Source organism: Mytilus edulis, chromosome 13, assembly GCF_963676685.1.
Source record: "Mytilus edulis chromosome 13, xbMytEdul2.2, whole genome shotgun sequence".
NCBI lineage: Eukaryota > Metazoa > Mollusca > Bivalvia > Mytilida > Mytilidae > Mytilus > Mytilus edulis.
The window spans coordinates 23,832,656-23,851,297 of NC_092356.1; the positions used below are offsets into that span (position 1 = coordinate 23,832,656).

The 18,642-nt window shown below is 31.4% G+C and overlaps 1 protein-coding gene across 1 annotated transcript; it reads right to left on the bottom strand.

Moving 5' to 3' along the window:
* Window positions 1–955: 955 nt before the first annotated feature.
* LOC139500190 (acetylcholine receptor subunit alpha-type acr-16-like) lies at window positions 956–12,991 on the bottom strand. Its single transcript, XM_071288929.1, has 7 exons — window positions 12,969–12,991; window positions 9,540–9,550; window positions 8,464–8,615; window positions 3,608–3,652; window positions 2,586–2,695; window positions 1,784–2,319; window positions 956–1,047 (listed from the first exon to the last, which is right to left on the bottom strand). The coding sequence occupies exons 1-7, from the start codon at window positions 12,989–12,991 to the stop codon at window positions 956–958; spliced, it is 969 nt and encodes a 322-aa protein (XP_071145030.1).
* Between the last annotated feature and the right edge of the window lie 5,651 nt (window positions 12,992–18,642).

The following is an 18,642-nucleotide window of genomic DNA, read 5'->3' on the forward strand; positions in this document are numbered from 1 at the left end:
CAACTGGCTGCGAATTCATATATCGTGTCTAGCATATTATCCCGAAGTATAAGATTTGACAATAACATCAGCATAAACATAAATAGTAGTATGAGTGTAAGTACTAGGAAAATGTCTGTTAGAGTTTTTACGAGAATGTAAATATTCATAAAGCCTTCAAAGTTCAACAATTAGCAAAGTATGTACCTTGTAATAAGATATCAAAAGTTTGGTAGACCAAAAAAACAATAAACGGTACCAATTTAATAGCGCTAGAAGCACATTTTGGCCAATTAATATCTCTTCACTGATACTGTAGACTAACACATTTGAACAATATTACAAAAAACAAGAATACAAAAGAAGACTTAATTTTCTTAACAAGTATTGAGGAACTAAGGTTTCAACTCCCTCAGGCAAAGTTTACTTAAGATGAATTTGGCTATTTATTTTAGGTATTTTCTGTCATATAGCTCTTAAACGGGTTAGGTACTTATACATCTTCGGATTTCAAATGTTTGGCTATGAGCGTTCCTGATGAAGGTAAATCTAGAAAAGCGCTTCGAACGCATTAAATTATTAAACGTGTTGTTTTCCATTTTTTAATACTTAATAATGAATGTTTCTGTTACATTCTTTCGATGGCGGGCTGTACACTTTAGGAAGTTATATTCGTCCTGCTCGTAGAGAGATAACTATTTAAAATATTGAAGAACCAATAATATACACGTATGTATGTACACAAATCTGTTAAAAATTTACGAATTGATACTTAATACACATGATTAATGGTGATGTAAATTATACAATAACCCAAGATAGTTGAATTATATAAAAAGAAATATAATTTGTTGACTGAAAAACGAAGTTAAGGACGTTGAAAGTAAAGAAAAAAATGTGAGATAACGACCTAGTTTTTAGTTGGATTTGGAATTTTCTACCCAAATGGCCGCTACTACTGGGGCACTTGAAAGAATCAATATATATAAAACTGTAAAATTCTCATGACAAATATCATAATAATAATCAAAAGAAAGGCCATTCCTAATGTTACCGTAAATACTGCCACTGAAAAATAAAATCATAAATAATCATGATTTTATGAATGAACATTCAACATTTTACTTTAACTTAAAAAATATGTTATCTGCATTGTTCGGAAGGTATTAAGATAGAACATCAATATTCAACAGCTTTCAAATAATCAGTCATCAACCCTCTAAATAAAGATTCTTACAGTTGAGATCAGTGGATTATCGGATGTACTCAATCGAGATAGTTAAAGTTTACAATTTAATTATCGAGATTGAATAGATCTGATAATCAACACGTAACTATGTAAGATCTGTGTCCATAATGATTGAAAATAAATTTATATTTTGTGTTAAACGAAAATCTTCTTTGAGTGCCTTCCACATTCCATAAAGGTATCAATTTCACTAACACCTGTAAGCATATTTTGATTCATTTAGTAAGCTGATAAAGGGTATGATCCAAAAAATCATCCAATCATCTCATGAGATCACCGATAACTACATGTTAATTATCTTTTTTTATACAATTGGTTCAAAAAGGATAAAATTGCCAGAGAATTAGAGATAAGTATTTATCTGACACAACAATAAATATTTTTTTAAATAAATATCGGAAACATTGTTATTATGTATAAGTTAGTCATCGATTCTTTCTACTAGATCACAAAGCCTGTACATTACTCTTGCGTTCTTTGTCACAATTCGTAAAAGCATCAAAAGAATGATACAAACCAATGATTGATTATTAATAAAAACAAAAGAAACTTTACCTAGAATTGAAGGAAATTTTGCAGCAGAAGGTATTTTGTCTACAAATAATGTCAATAAAACCACTAAAGTTAGTACAACTGTAACAATATATCCAAGTCTTGTTCCAGATTTCAGCGGCAGAAAAAATGCAATAAATGTTAATACTGTAGTAAGAATCGTCGGTACTATAACAATTAAAATGTAATGAAGAGGAAGCCTTTTAACAGTAATTCCGAACTTAAGTACCGGATACGCAACTCCATCATCATCAAATATATAAGAATAATCTTGTAACGTTTCTACAAGCTCCCAATCTGCTTGTGTTTCATGTAATCTTGTATCTACTGCAGTGGATTTAAATATCAAATATACTTCGTAATAAGGATGATCCATGCTAGCTAATTTTATGAAACATCTTTGTCTATCAAATGGAAACCACGCAAGAACCATTGCACATGCCGTGGACAACACTGCGATTGGTTCCCATCGTAATTGTCCAGCATTTGATATTCGGATTGTTCTTCCAGCACCCAATTTGTTCTCTAATTCGATAATGCTAAATTAAAATTTTAAGATTATTAAGTAAGTTTGTTATGCGAGGAAGTACACGAAAAATAAACTTTAAAACTTTTTATATAGATATGAGTTGTGTTATGAGTGCTAATGAGACAACTCTCCATCCAAATAACAATTTATAAAAGTAAACCATTATAGGTCAAGGTACGGCCTATGTATGCATTGTAGGTGTTTATAGCCGAAGACGTAAAAGAAGATATTTCAAATGTTTAATGATAATAAAGAAACTTTGTTGAAAATACGTACGAATTCAGCACAACCAGGTCAGGGTGCCAAACTAAGTCTTCTGGTACGTATATATATTCAATGCCTCCGTACATTGATTTATCCCAGACCAATCGGCTATCATTCCAAAACTGAAAATGTACGATAAATGTTAAACTTGATGATTGTGTAATGAGGCTTTAATACAGGCCATGCAAATAATAATTCGTCCGTTCTAAAAATGTCATACCAAACCGAGTATCCCTTCTCTTGCGCTTTCAACCTTACTAGAACACACCCGCGAAATCACGGGCTTTAAGAGCTTGGTTGAAAAGATGATTTTTTGTAAAAGATTACATGCAGAGGCGAATATTAATAGTTTTTTTTCGCCCCTCCTCCCCCCACACACACACTTTGTGGTGGAAAAATTGTTGATTATATAGGGAATCAATGATGCATGACAGTGTCAGTGCCCTCCTTTCTTATAAACATTTCTGGATCTGCCACTGCTATGTCTGGAGAATTTCAGAAAAGGTATCAAAGGTAAGATAAATGCGACTATGAAAGGTACCTATAGGACACAAAGGCATAATGATTTATTTATTTTGGAAGGAAGAGAAGCGACACACAAAATGAAGTCTTCTTTTAATAGTATAGATACGGATGATGGCACTGTTGTTAAGAAAAGTCATATGTCATATGTTCTATATTGAAGCTTAAATCCATTTATAGTATGCACATCTGCTTTCTTAAATGAAGATAAAGTCATCAATCTTGAAATACGAGTTAGATATGATTGCCAGTTACACAACTATGCACAGCAGTCGAAATGACATACAGAACAATAACGTTAGATCAATGCACGACTTTCAAAGAACTCATTTTATCAATTCTTTAGGGAATATTCAACGCCAAAAAAGTTTTAGCTGTCTCCTATCGAAATCTATATTGACCATATACAATTGGTTTTTGTTGTTTTGTTATCTTGAAGACATTTCTTTGGTAATGCAAAATAATTTCTAAAATGATCTTCACTTTTGATCAATTTAAATATAATTATTTACCACGCTAAACAATCCTGTTGTTGATACTGTCTGTTCCTTTATATCCTAAAATAAATAAATTGAAAAAAATGATGAACATATCAACAGTGTGTGACACAGCTATGGGACAACCTAAACAAAAAATCTACACGATCCTGGCACTAAATCATCAATAAATAACACAATTAAAAACATATTCTCTCTTAATAAGATATTTTTGGTTAAATTGGGCCGTGACACCTTCAATTGCTTAGTTGGTTGTTTGGTGTTTAGTGCTTCTTTTCGGACGGGTTTGGAACTCACAGTGTTAGTGTTTGACGGGTCAATTATTAAGTAGTCTGACCTGTTTGGTCAATCGGCGACTGAGGCACATTGTGACATTAATAGGACTGATTTGCCTTTACCAAATATATGTTGGGTCTTAACGTACACAAAAGGGTCATTTTCATGTTTTAAATTGTAATTTTTAATGTTCTTGCATCTCCTCTGACACTTTTTTAAGATAGATATAATAATATTTGGAATTGAAATGGGGAATGTGTCAAAGAGACAATAACCCGACCATAGAGAAGACAGCAGCAGAAGGTCACTAACAGGTCTTCAATGCAGCGACAAATTCCCGCACCTGGAGGCGTCCTTTCGCTGGCCCCATAACAAATATATATACAAGTTCAGTGATAGTGAACGCCATACTGAACTCCAAATTGTACACAAGAAACTAAAATCAAAAATAATACAAGACGAACAAAGGCCAGAGGCTCCTGACTTGGCGCACAAATACGGCGGGTTAAACATGTTCATGAGAACTCAACCCTCCCCCTATACATCTAGCTAATGCAGAAAAGTAAACGCATAACAATACACACATTAAAATTCAGTCCAAGAGAAGTCCGAGTCTGATGTCAGAAGATGTAACCAAAGAAAATAAACGAAATGACAATAATACATAAATAACATCAGATTACTAGCAGTTAACTAACGTTTCAGCTCTAGACTTCAATTACACTAATTGAAAGGTTATGTCTTCATCATATGAATATCAGGCACAATCATTCCCATGAGGGGTTTAGTATCATACCATCATAACATATATGAAAAGAACATAACCCGTGTCATGCCAACAACTGGTTTTTAAATAAATGTGTTTAGTTCCGATGCAAAGACTCTATCAGTGAATCAAAATTAACGCCAAAATCTGCAATCTTTAATGACCTGACAACAGTATCGTAACTATATCCCTTCTTAATAAGTCCATTTAAAGGTTTTGTTAGCTTCTGAGGTGAATACTGACATTTTTGTGCTTTATAAAGAATATTTCCAAAAAATATTGGATGTGAAGTACCTGAACGTATAAGAATTTTCATTTTGATCTATATTTACGAATGGTGTCCTTATACCGATGTAAAATGTTTTGACTACTTTGTGATATCGAAAACCCTGATGTAATAATAAGTAAAACCAAAAAAATACTGAACTTTGAGGAGAATCCAATCGGAAAGTCAATAACCATACGGTAAAATCAAACAACAAAACGTATCAAAAACGAATGGACAATAACTATCATATTCCTGACTTGGTACAGGCATTTTCAAATGTAGAAAATGGTGATTAAACCTGGTATTAAAGCGCTAAACCTCTCACTTTGATGACTGTCTCATCAAATTCCGTTATATTTACAATGAAGCGTGAACTAAACAGACAAAACAAAGAAATTAGTCAAAATATTGGTACAGCAGTCATCATCGTGTAACAATTTTAAAAGGAACAATTCAACAGAACACAAAACACATCTATCTACAAACATATTCATTGATTTGCGTGTCTGACGTCAGAAACTATTATACGTCACATAAATTTGTCGTTCAATGTATATACAAACAATATAAGAAATGTTCACATGGGCAATGTTAGCATAGAAGGTTAAAAAATCAAAGTATGTAAGAATTTATATCAGAAATAGACCGAGTTTTAAAATAGTCTAAAAGTTATATAAGAATCCACAATCAGTTCATTCTACTACGCAATTGAATAATTTTGATGTTTGTGGTTCAACGTATTTTCTAATTCATAATAGAAATATATCATAATGACATATGATACAATATCATATTGACGGGATCTTTTAATGTACAGAGTCACGTTATAAGAACAAAATGCAGAGAAACACAAAATGTCGCATATACAAAACACACCAGCAAAAAAATGAAAGATAATACAAACACATTGACGGGATGTTTAAGTACCGAGCCACGTTGAATGGATATTACATAAAAAAATACAACAGCAAAAGTAATATCAAAAATAGAACAAAGACAAATGAAAGAACAATATTACACGTTGTTAAGATGATAAACAACATCAGTACACAGAATCAATACAAGGTCTTGGTATCTTCCAATGAGCCTTTTTACATTGTTTTAGAAAAAGGACGAGACGTTCTTTGACATACACCTGGTTCATCAACTTTCTACTAAGACACTGATGACGTTTTACAAAGTCTGAGTAGGAGCTACAAGCTCTTGAATATCGAATAAGTTGGGAAATATATATCACATATGCAGTTGAAGTTGGTATATTGCTACTAAGGTGGGGGAAAAATATAATTTCAAAATTAAAATCGTCTCGTTTGTCATAGATTCTGGTACTGAGATGACTGTGTATGTCAAATTCGAGATATATGTTTAAAAATGAGGCGGATGAAGCCGTGTCTGTTGTTTTTTTTTAATTTCTAGTTCTTGGGGATATATTAATGGAACCCAATCAGAAAAGTTCGGATTGTTTATGGAAAGAACATCATCAATAAATCTAAGTGAAATTAAATAATCTGGCTTCTTTGATCCTCTTGTTTTTTACAAGTATCTGAAGGAACTCCGATTCAGATGAAAATAAGAAAAGGTCGACAAGAAGCTTAAGAGGCACACAGTTTGTTCCCATAGGAATGCCGTAAATTTGTTGGAAAAGTTTTTCTCCAAACTCAACAAATATGTTGTCGATGAGAAACTCCAGCATACTGACCACTTGTTCTTTTGTGTAGCATGTTTTACCTTTTTGTTTCTTACTATTAACGAAATATGCCTTATCATACCCCAAAGTAATAAATTTATAGCGTATGCTACCATTCTTATGTTGAAAGGCATTGTGGATTATATCTTTTAGGCGATTGTTTAATTTCAAATAGGGAATGGTGGTATACAGGGTTGAAAAATCAAAAGTTTTGATAGAACTAATTTCAGAAAAAGACCGCGATTTAAAATTGTGTAGAAGTTCTTTGGAACTTTTAAGAATCCATATATGGTTAATTACACGACGCGAGTAAACAGTTTCACAGTATTTCTGAAGACCCTCTTTGACTGCGGACAGAATTTTTGTCAATCTAATGGACAATTCTTTAGTGGAACATGAAGATGGGCCAGCAATATACCGTTGTTTGTACGGAATTCTATGATTTTTTTCAGTAATACATAAATTTCTCTCGTTAAAATCTAAAACATTGATACATACACGAGCTAATCGTACAAGTTGAGATATATAAACAACGTAAGATGGTCACAAAGAAACGTCACCATCTAAAAATGGATAATTAACGATAGGAAATGAGAAATTATCTCTTTTATCATAAATTTTAGTATTAAGCTTTCCGTTAATGATATAGATATCAAGATCGAGAAAAGGGCAGTTGTCATTGTTAGTATTAGCTTTATTTAAAGTAAGTTCAACAGGATACATTTCTTTAGTATACATACTGAAAGTCGTCACTATTGAAAGCCAAAGTAATCATCCAAATATCTAAAAGTAATATCTAATTTGTGTATCAGATGATGTTTCGATGGGGCTTTGCTGATTTTTGTCAAAAATTTTAACTCATAGCAATACAAATAAACAGGTGGGTAATAAGTGGTGCACAGTTATTCCCCATTGGAATTCCGATAACTTGGTGATATACGAAATCTCCGAAGCGAACGAAAATGTTATCTAGTAAACATTGAAGGGCAGATATAGAATCAAAACATGTCCAATTGACATAGTTTTTTGGTTTATTACTGCTTACAAATGACCTAAAAGAGATTGAACATAACACAACTTGTGCAAGATATTGTTTTTATTGTGATGATACACTTGCTCTGAAACAATCGGATCCAATGACATCTTTAAGGAGTTATTGCCCCTGAAAAGATTTGATGTGATTTTAATTGAATTATAGTTCAATATAAAATATGATTTGCAAATCAAATATGTTTTCAATCAGCATCGATTATCCAATCATTTAAGACCGAAATAACCTTATACAAACAGTTAAACATGTAACACCATAGCAGGTGTAAACAACACTCTGACAACTGCAGGATAAGTGTGACATTTTACCGGATTCAGACAAATATTTCATATTACATTCCACGTACTTGTATTTAACTCGCCTCTTTTCTGTGTGTGCAGCAACATTCCATATTTTCAGTGTTTGATGGTAAGTGCTTTCTGTAATCGATCTATATTTCTAACTCATTGTTCTTAATTGTGTTGCAAAAAGTATAACCTTTTTAACGTTTGTTATGTTTTTTTTTGCTCTTAATGATTGTCTATACGAAATAAGTTTTGGTCATGTAATGTAATTATTGAGGATGTTTCTGTTTTTTTTTTATGTCTGTTTCAATTGGATACTGTTGGCATTGTTGTCTTATTGACAATTATACCACATCGATTTATTTTAAGTTAAGCATATAACAAATACTCCTAATAAAACACCACTGTTCGAATCTATTAATAAATGTCTTTATCATGTTTATATGTTGTTGATGCTCGATTTTGCTTGGCATTCAAGTTATGTTTTATTGATAACCTTAGCTTTAAAAAAGAAGAAATCATAATATGATAAAACTCACCACTGCAATGACATACTGCAATTTGTATTTTATTTCTACAGTAACTGTGTTTTCTGGCCGGAAAATCTTATTGTAGTTAGTTTCATTAAATAACTCTTCTTGAAGATTTCTTCGGAAACTCACTGTGTACGATGTTGACGATTTCAAAAAATCTTTAAAAAAAATCAAAATTATGAGACAACAGTTATTTCGCTTGGAAGCGGGTTTTTTGGGGGAATGTTCAAGATATTGATTGCTTCATAATGCAGCATGTTAGTAGCGTCGTAAACTTTTGTGGAGAACATTTTGCTCAAGTCGGCGATAAATAAACTCATCATAGATACCAGGACTAGTTTTTGTATATACGCGAGACGCGCGTTTCGTCTACATAAGATCCACCAGTGACGCTCAAATAAAAAAAAAGTTAAAAGGCCAAATAAAGTACGAAGTTTAAGAGCATTGTGAACCAAAATTCCTAAAAGTTTTGTCAAATACAGCTAAGGTAATCTATGCCTGAGATAGAAAAGCCTTAGTAATCGTCATGTGATATGTTTTCGTATGTCATATGTTTTCGTGTCAATCATATTTCGTCGGTTTCGACGGCATACGCGTACATTGTGGTGTGTTTTGCGGTTTCTATATTTGGAACAACAACGACACTCCAACGTGACAAATGTGTGAAATATTCAAAGTCGCTTTTAAAAACGTAAGAACTAAATTAATTGAATTAAACTTGCCTGTTCGGCCACTTTTATTTAATGTAAAAAATACACATCACTAGAATAGTTGTTGAGGAAAAGTCTGAGGGGTAACATGAAGTATAGCCATATCGTCTGCCTATCCGACATCAGATCTTCAAGAAATGTGACTGTCATGTGGTTTTTTTTGGTAATTTTTTATTACAAACTAGGGAGTTAAAGTTATCATGGTTCCTATATGTAATGGCTGTTCAAATCTATTTATTCAATGTTTTATTGACAATTCTTTTTATACAACCTTGATACATGAAGATGAAAACAGTCTTAACTTTTTATATTTAATCCTAAATTTTGAAAACTGCATTTTATTTTAAAACAATTGATGTATTTTGTACAAACCAGGTGCCAATCTGAAATTAATAAAAATCTAACAATTTCAGCACATGAAAAACCAACCTAGAACTATTTACTAGTAATTTTTAGTTCCAAAATGTATTAAATAACTTGTTTATGATTCAGGCGATCACCAGAACCACGACTTTAGAAAATTCTATTTTCCGGATTTTATAGTCATTCCGGTATGCGTACTGATCCAATTTTTATTTCATACGAAAACAGATGACAAAAATCGTAAAGTAATCGGAAACAGTGAAACATCCTAGTAAACCTTGACAAAAAACTAGATACCTAAAATCAATCTACAGGACATGCTTTTTGAATTTGAGTCAACACCTGAATAAAAACTCAACAGTGACAACCGTTAGTAGTGAACATTGTTATTAGTACGAAAGCACATCACACGATGATATTTTAACATTAGAGGTCGTTCCGATTAGAGAATTGAACGCAACAAATATGTCTGTTAAGGAACATATGAAGCAGTTACCATATTCACCGAGTCTATTTGTTTTTTTAGGATCGTCAAAAAAATTAATTCCAGATCTTTATCTAATTTATATACAAACAGTATTAGTGACTTGGTATACCGCATTGAAACATCAGAATCAGCAAAACAAGAGTTGTTCATCATAACAAACTAAGATTATTATGGAGACTTTTCACAATTGTCTAAATAAAACTGTAATTAAAAAATAAACCGAGTCTCACGCTACCGCAAAATTAATATAAAACAACATTGAGTCTGACATTGAGTTGAGTAGAAATAAACAGTGCGATATGTGTAGTTTTCTTTTTGACAGTATTGAGTAGAATCGCGGACATTGTATAAAGCGTCCACCTAACAGATTTGGACCTTAATAGAACTTTTCTTGAAGTTTTAAAACCATGACCATTAAACTAAATATTATCTTGAAGATTGCATGCCTGTATAATGATTGTTTTTGTTTATTTGTGCCAGAGTGTGAATTTGTATTGTATACATTTTGATTTTTCCATGTACATTTTGCATTTTGTGTGTTTTTTGCTTGATCTGAGACACGTGTTTTGTTTTAAAGAGAGAGACATTGGAAGAAAAATAAAAAAAAATAAATGTGTGGCGCTAATACGCTTCCGTAGAAGGACGCCTCTGGGTGCGGGAGTTTCTCGCTGGACTGAAGACCTATTGGTGATCTTCTGCTGTTGTCTCGGTTCTATGGTCGGGTTGTTGAACTTTTGACTAGGCACCTAGATTATCAGTATTTTTATCAGTTAACTACCCAGTCAACATACTAACAGTGGGCCAACGTTGGCAAATTGTCGGCCCGTTGGTCGACCGTTGGTGTTGGCTGCACAACATTGGCCCAACGTTGGCAAATTGTCTGTCCGTTGGTCGCAAGTTTATGTTGGCTGCACAACATTGGCCCAACGATGGCAAATTGTCGGTTCGTTGGTCGCACGTTGGTGTTGGCTGCATAACATTTGCCCAACGTTGGTCTTTTGTTGTAAATCCATATTATTATCTCATGCTGGTTATAAAAAATCGGGCAAATGTTGGCATTATGTTAGTAGCAACATAGGGCCGATATGAAATTTTGTTAATAAGAATTGATTATGAAATATTTTTCGCTTTATTTCTCTTGGGAGACGGATAATTTCGATTGCTGCATGCTTTATGAAAAGTAAATGTTATACCGAAAGTGTTTATCAACTGAAATTGCATTTACAACTCTATATATGTTGAGCCAATGCTGGACCAACGTTGATCATATAATTATATACTCTATATATAAGCCTGGTAAAAATTATACTGGAATATCATTACTGTAATAAAAAAAAATGTGTATCGTAAACATAGATTGCCTGGTTAAAAGTTTCAATTTATTGCAATCATTATTTATAACATAGATGTAATACCCATTACATCTATGTTTATAATAACTTTATTCATTAAACTTTGTAAAACATAATAATTTAGCATTATATGCAGAGTGATATTTGATACAGCCAGTCTGTTAATCGAGCACATTCTGATAAGGTTGACCATATGTTCGACTTTCAAAGATAGTTGCTATGGTAATTAAGTTTATAAGAAATCTTAATGTAATGGGATGGTCACTTTTGTGGCTATTTCCTGTTGTGTATTTGTAAGAAAGCAGTAAAACGAAGAAAACAATTATAGAGAAAATCATATCATCTGATGTTCAAAGAGAAAGAAAGAAACATGTAAGTTGTAACTTTAAAAAATCTGATATATATATATACGATTAAGAATGACAAATACAATATAAGTTTTTAATCTGAGGGATGTTATTAAACATTAAAACATATATTACTTTCTATCATTTTATAATGTTGATCTTGAAGTTCATACGTTTTGGGCGAACTATTTTCTAGATTTTAAACCATTTCAATCCTAATAATCATAATGAAATATTTGCCAATGAACATTAGTATCTTCAAACAAATTGTAAATTACCAATATTTTAGTAGTTTTTTTCTAAAATCTATAACGAAAACATTTATGACCATTACTGAAGTTAATGGAAAGAACCTGTCTTAAGATGTACCCTATTCCGTAATGTTTCAGAAATAAGGTATAATGATTTCTACTTCATTGAAATATAAATGAATTTGTAAGTTTTATTGTATTTCTAAATCGCATGCATATTAACATATACGATATATTTGTGAAACCTAATCATATACACACTTGCATGTGTTACAGTGTATTAGATATCAAACAGAGTATTTATTTTTTAATCTTATTTAAAAATCTTATCTAAATTCATTGCAAGAATATGTTGTTATTTGTATAAAATTATACGGACTCGGCTGAATTTAGTTTTTGTTCTCGGCAAAACTTTTGCAAAACAAAACCAATGGTTGAATAGTGTGTAGGAGTAAATGTCAGTCACAAGAAGCTGACTCTTGAAATATATAAAATAGGGCGAGCGGGGGGAACACACAGACGGATATTTATAAAAGAAAAAGACTATAAATTAGTGTCTGAATTACTTGAAGTAGCTTTTCTTTTTAATATACAATTTTACATTTTAATATTAATTTATAGGTCAGGTATTTGAGTACAACAGAAGACAAAATAAATCAGAGTGCAAAAGGAAAAAAGAGAATTAGGAATAATAAGAATTATTGACAACATCCTTGCTAGAAAATGCATGGTAATGGAGATGGGAAAAAATGCATTCTACCATTTGATAGCCCAGAACTAATAACTTTAAGAAAGTAAGTTAATAGCCATCCTTTATGCTACATCGGATTCGAATTTCACAGACGTATGTGCATAACATGTTAAATACTACCGTTAATGCTAGTGTATTTAGATTTGACTTTGTATTTTTTTTTCAACTAGTTTTATTTATTTACTTAGAACATTTTTTTGACAAAGTTTCCTGTAACCATTTCTACACTCAATTGTCCTACTTAACCTACCTAGCTTGGTAATGTCTAACCATTATGATGGTAAAGCATGCAATATGCTGTTTGCCTTGCCGGGCCTGTATAGGCTAAGGAAAATATAAAAAAAGAGGATTTTTTCTAACTATTGTACAAAAATGTAATGTGCCAGGACACCAGAAACAATGTATTTTTCTTTTTAATTTTTTAAAATTTTTTTAGAAGGATTTAATATATTCAAAATATACATACATTGAATATACTCATTTATTTATTACTTTATTACAGAGTCAGTGAAAAAACTTTTATGACGATATGCTTAATTGGATAAAGGATTTAACATAAGACGGAGCCAGAAATTATTGACAAAACAAAGTGTAGCAGAAAACAAAAGGAATACTCTTGTGAATAAAAACCATGTTGGAATACAGAACTAAAAAAATAGCTGTATAAAATGAATTATCAATGCCTTCATACAGAGCTCGGATATTTCTACATAAACTGTAATGATATTATGCAAACGGGATAAATGAATTATCTGTTTTCATTCTAGATCTGATTTAGCAACGCATAGATACAATACAGATTTTTCAAAACTTTGCTGGTTGTCTAGCTAATAATATAAATAAATTATATTTAATCATACCTTTGTATTTACATTATTTAAGAAAATTGGGTAACATGGATATTTTGATTGCATTCATTAAAATTTGGGTAAAATTCAGAAGTATAATTCCTGGAGAGAATTGGTTGTTGGTTACTGAAACGTCCATTGGCAAATATTTCATGCATGTTCAGGAAGATCGAGAGAAAGTGGCAAAATACAAAATTTTCGGGTAGTATGTAAGACAAAACATGGTATAGTGGATATGAAAAACGCAATAATTGCAACATCTAAAAAAGTAATAGTTTCGCCATTTTGAACTGATGTTAGAACCAGGAGTTATTGCAGTTGTTGCCTAGAAGAGATTTTAGTATCCTTCATATGGATAAAAAGGTTTATAGATTGAACCAACGGAGTTCCAACGTTTGTTAACAGTTTGTATAACTACGTTGGCCTAACGTTTGTTCAACATCAGCAAGTATTATTCCATCATTGGACCAACGTTGGGCCAATGTATTGTATAAAACCTTACAACGTTGTGTCAACGTTTAGCCATCACGTTGGGCCAACATAGGGCCACTTTGCACTTATACATTGGGCCAACGTTTAAAAATAACGTTGGGCCAATGCATGTAGATACGTTGGACCAACTTTGTGCCAACGTACCAATGTTGTCTGGGTACATAACTTCAAATTAATATGTCATTTATATTAACCCCATGCTGTTAGATACACAGCATCATTCAATGTTTAACCTCTAGTCAATTTGGCTTTATTACTGTTCATTTGTGTATAGAGGTAATCAATGACGCAAAAGTTATTATACATTTGGCTAGTTTTATTATTTGAAGTTAAAGTTTAACTGTCATATGTATCTAAGTAGTTATCAAAGGTACTAGGATTATAGTTTAGTACACGAGACGCGCGTTTCGTCTACACAAGACTCATCAGTGACGGTCATATCAAAATATTAATTAGGTCAAACAAATAGAAAGTTGAAGAGCATTGGGGATTCAAAATTCCAAAATAACCAATTCGTTGGGCATAGTGTAATAGCATTTAGTTATGCCTATATGTTTTGTATGATAAGAGTGAATATTTTATTTGGAAATAGCTGTTGTTTTTTCAAGCAGATAATCAAAAAAAAAAAAAAGATAATCAAAAAGTGTAAATCAGTAGCATGCATATTCGGTTTTTGCTTTTTATTAATGTCTTATTAAGTAAAAACAACAAATATTGTATTGTCCTAAGATATACTTTATAACACATTGACTGTTCCATAACCTTTAAATGGGAGTTTATAAAATGAAAATGGTAATTTCATGCACGTAATTAAGAGTTTGAAATGTCCGTCAATAATATGGGCTTTATTGTGGGAAACGATCTAATTTCTTTGGAACATGCAATTAAAAGTAATTGAAATGCAATCTTATTCACTTTTAGAGAGTTATCGATTGTAGTAGATAACATTCAAAAATCAATTAATTACCGATTAAAACAATTCATCAATCATTAATCAATTGCTTTTCAAAGTTATCGTACCGATGATGTACAAGCACATAACACAGTAACTCTAGACTTGTCATACTTAAATTATTTGCTGATTGCATGATAAATTACAATAAAACTTTCCCCTGGAGTATTACCCTCAAACTTACCTAAACAAATGAGTAGAACATAAACTCCTCTGTGAATGCATAATCCTTTACACATTATTTTATCTTTAATTTGTTAACCCTGAACAATTACAGCTATTGGTCTATTAATTTAACATTTCGATAAGTTTTTACTTCAACGAAAGCAACGGTTTGTTATATTTTATCTACCGATAGTTTCTGTCTTTTACATCTAGTCTATCTATTGATAAAATAACACTGACGTCATATAATGCATTTTTTGTCGCAATCAAAACCAACGTTTTCAATGGCGATATAAGATATTTTAATAGTTAATAAAGAAAGCATTGCTTATATATAGGTTGACATTGTAACCGAATTGACTGAATTCCAAAATCGGCTGAGCCAAAAAAAAAAAAAGATTTATCTCAACTGACACATAATATTTAATGACATATCCGGCTAGATATCAAATTTAAAACCTATTAACAATGGCTTTAAATCAAATGATCAAGAAGAAATACGTTAATCAAATCCACTGTTTGTAAGATGTCCATGTATATTAGCATACGTCGACCTTTTGTCTTTTTTTCTGTTTATCATCCGGACACGCTATGTTTTTGTTAATTTTGGAATGTAACGTCATCCTATTATGACAGAGTATTACCTCTTCTTGGAAGATTAACACAAAAAAAAAATGAACTAAAAGATACAAACGGGAAATACTTCTTTAAATTGGTAAATTATAAGGCATAACGCATTAATCTGATTTTCATTATCTATTATGAGTGAACTTCCAATTAGAAATAATATACGCTTACATATCCGACTAGATACAATCTTTTGGAAACTTTAACATTCGACCTTCTAATTGATCACAACCAAGGTGGTTTAATCTTCCATTCCTTTGAATAAATTGTATAATTATTTTAAGTTACAAATCCAATCTTTTGAATATTCCTTGAGTTCTTTTTACAGCATTGACTGAACAGTTAAACCTCATTATATGACTGAACATCCCGATTACTGTCTACTGTTATTCAGGTCTTCCTGAAAATAAATTTAATTCCAACTTTAACGCTGATTTCGATCATTCATCTTTCAACTGCCTTTTTCATTGATAACTTACTGCTTGAGATAAGATTCAAAGTATAATCCTAAATATTTTTAAATATAAAATATGTTCACAGTATTCTCATATGTTTTTATATTTACTTTGATTGGCTACTATAATTCGATGTTTATATATTAAAGAGATATAATAATTTGGCATGTTTGTCGAGGAATTCAATTAACCAAAAAATATGTCTACTTTGGTCTTTTACATTATTTTAGTGGGTTTGTCACGTTACCAACAGTTTAAGTTCATGACTTTGCTCAGATTAATTAATTATTTGTCTTGGCAGGTGCGATTTACAGGTAATGTTGACGTGCCTTTTTGATTTTCGAGGATTTGGTTTAAGATATTTCTCTTTGTCAGTTCCAGCGGATACCCATTTGATATTAAACATACAAGAAACAGAGAAGATAATAAAGCAAAATCGATATATTTGAATTGATTACAACTTTTGTATTGGCTTTAAAGGTTTAATTAGGTGCTAAAATTAGGATATTAGGCATCTAATGTACATATTTTTCTTTAATTATAGTGTGGAGCTTTAATATTGTTTGAAACTTATACATTTAAGATAAATTTAAAGAAATAAACAGTCGATTGTGATCGGTGCAAATGCAAATAGATCTTGTTTGTTTATAAGCATAAATTCCACTGAAAGATAATAGATTGATCTTCTTTAAGCAGAAGATTGCATCTCTGTCCCCCACTCCCATAGGCGACAGTAAGTACAAACAATGATAAAAATAAGCAATAATGTCATTAAAATGCATGAAATAAAAAGACCATAAGGTTTCCTGTATCACAGTTAATTAGCTGAAATAATAGTAGTATATAAAATAAATAACTCTCATAATATGCACAAGGTCACTTCAGATTGATGTGGTCAACATTATTCTCAATATGTTTGAGATTATTTCAAAACAAAATTTGTCAGTTTCTTATACGATTACGAAGGGGAATCGAAAACAAGAACAGTTGGTTTCGTGTTCTCTGGTATGTATCTACAGCTGAGTAGCACTTCGGTGGTGAGATGAATATCATTTGTATGGCCATTTTTATAAATTTTCTTTTCGCATAAGTCTGAATTATTCGAAAAAACTATGAATGTTCTTATGACAGGCACAGATAACCTTATCCGTATTTGGCACAACTTTTTTGAATTTTGGGTCGTCAATGCTCTTCAACTTTGTTCTTGTTTGGCTTTCTTACTTTTTGGACATGAGCATCACTGGTGAGTCTATTGTTAGGGAAACGAGCGTCCAGCGTATTAAACAATAAGCCTGGTACCTATAATGACTAGTTGCGTTCATTACACTACACACATGTTTTCTATTTATAAAACACAATATCTGCTTCGGTATCTTTGGAAACTCACTACAATACCACAAAAGAAAGATCATATTGGCCTAATTTGGAGCACTATAGCTAGTTCAGAGAAAAATATTTGGACAACCTGAAAGACTTTTAAATATAAATTGAGTTTAATGTATCTTATATGGACTTTTAAAACATTTTTTGCGAGAAACAATCATGAAATATAACTGTTCCTTTTCTATATACTCCTATGTTTGACTATTTTCTTGCAATATGTCAACGAAGATCAATATTTTAATAATAAATCAAACGATATTATACAATAATTGTTTTTCGTATATTGCTTTATGCATAAATCGGGCAGTTTGTTTTCTCGATTTACATTATATTTTCATAGTGAGGCAATTTATTTAGATTCTGTTCATAGCTACATATTATGATTATTAACTTCTATGTGATTTGGTACATTTTGGAGATCATGTCTCATTTCTATTATTTTTTTGCACTATAAGTGTGCACAAGGCAGACCTAATATTTAAGACTTCATCACACACCTGTTAAGATATTTGACAAGAAAGACTCTTTCATTCCATATACAATTTACTGACCGAAAATATATTGTATTAGGTTACTATCCTAGTACAATTACAATTAAGTAAGTAATCTGTCTACCAAAACCAGTAACAACATACGAATTACAGGTAACTATTACGATGTGTAACTAAAATATCAGATCAGATATCATATATATCTAATTGTATTCACAATATTTAAAATTTAAATATAGTTCTTATTTTGTATGTCATATCCTTAATCTCCCTATATATGCATTATTTATATTTAACAAAGCAACAATTGTGTTGAATGAAATAGAGCAAAATAATCTACGAATGAATATCCTGGTTACAAAGATAACAGTAAATATGTATTTGGTATTTTAAATTGAATGTCAGAGTAAACAAACAAATACATCCGGTGTTTTATAACATTTAGATATAGTTGACACCAATGAATGGAAAACTATTGTTATAGTGCATTACTTGTGTACTATGTAATCCA

Coding starts and splice junctions, on each gene's coding strand:
- LOC139500190 (XM_071288929.1), bottom strand. CDS start 12,991: ATGGTTAGACATTACCAAGCTAG. Junction 3,653..8,463: donor TGCAGTATGTCATTGCAGTG/GTGAGTTTTATC, acceptor TATTTATTTTAG/GATATAAAGGAACAGACAGT. Junction 2,696..3,607: donor CAACAGGATTGTTTAGCGTG/GTAAATAATTAT, acceptor GTACATTTTCAG/TTTTGGAATGATAGCCGATT.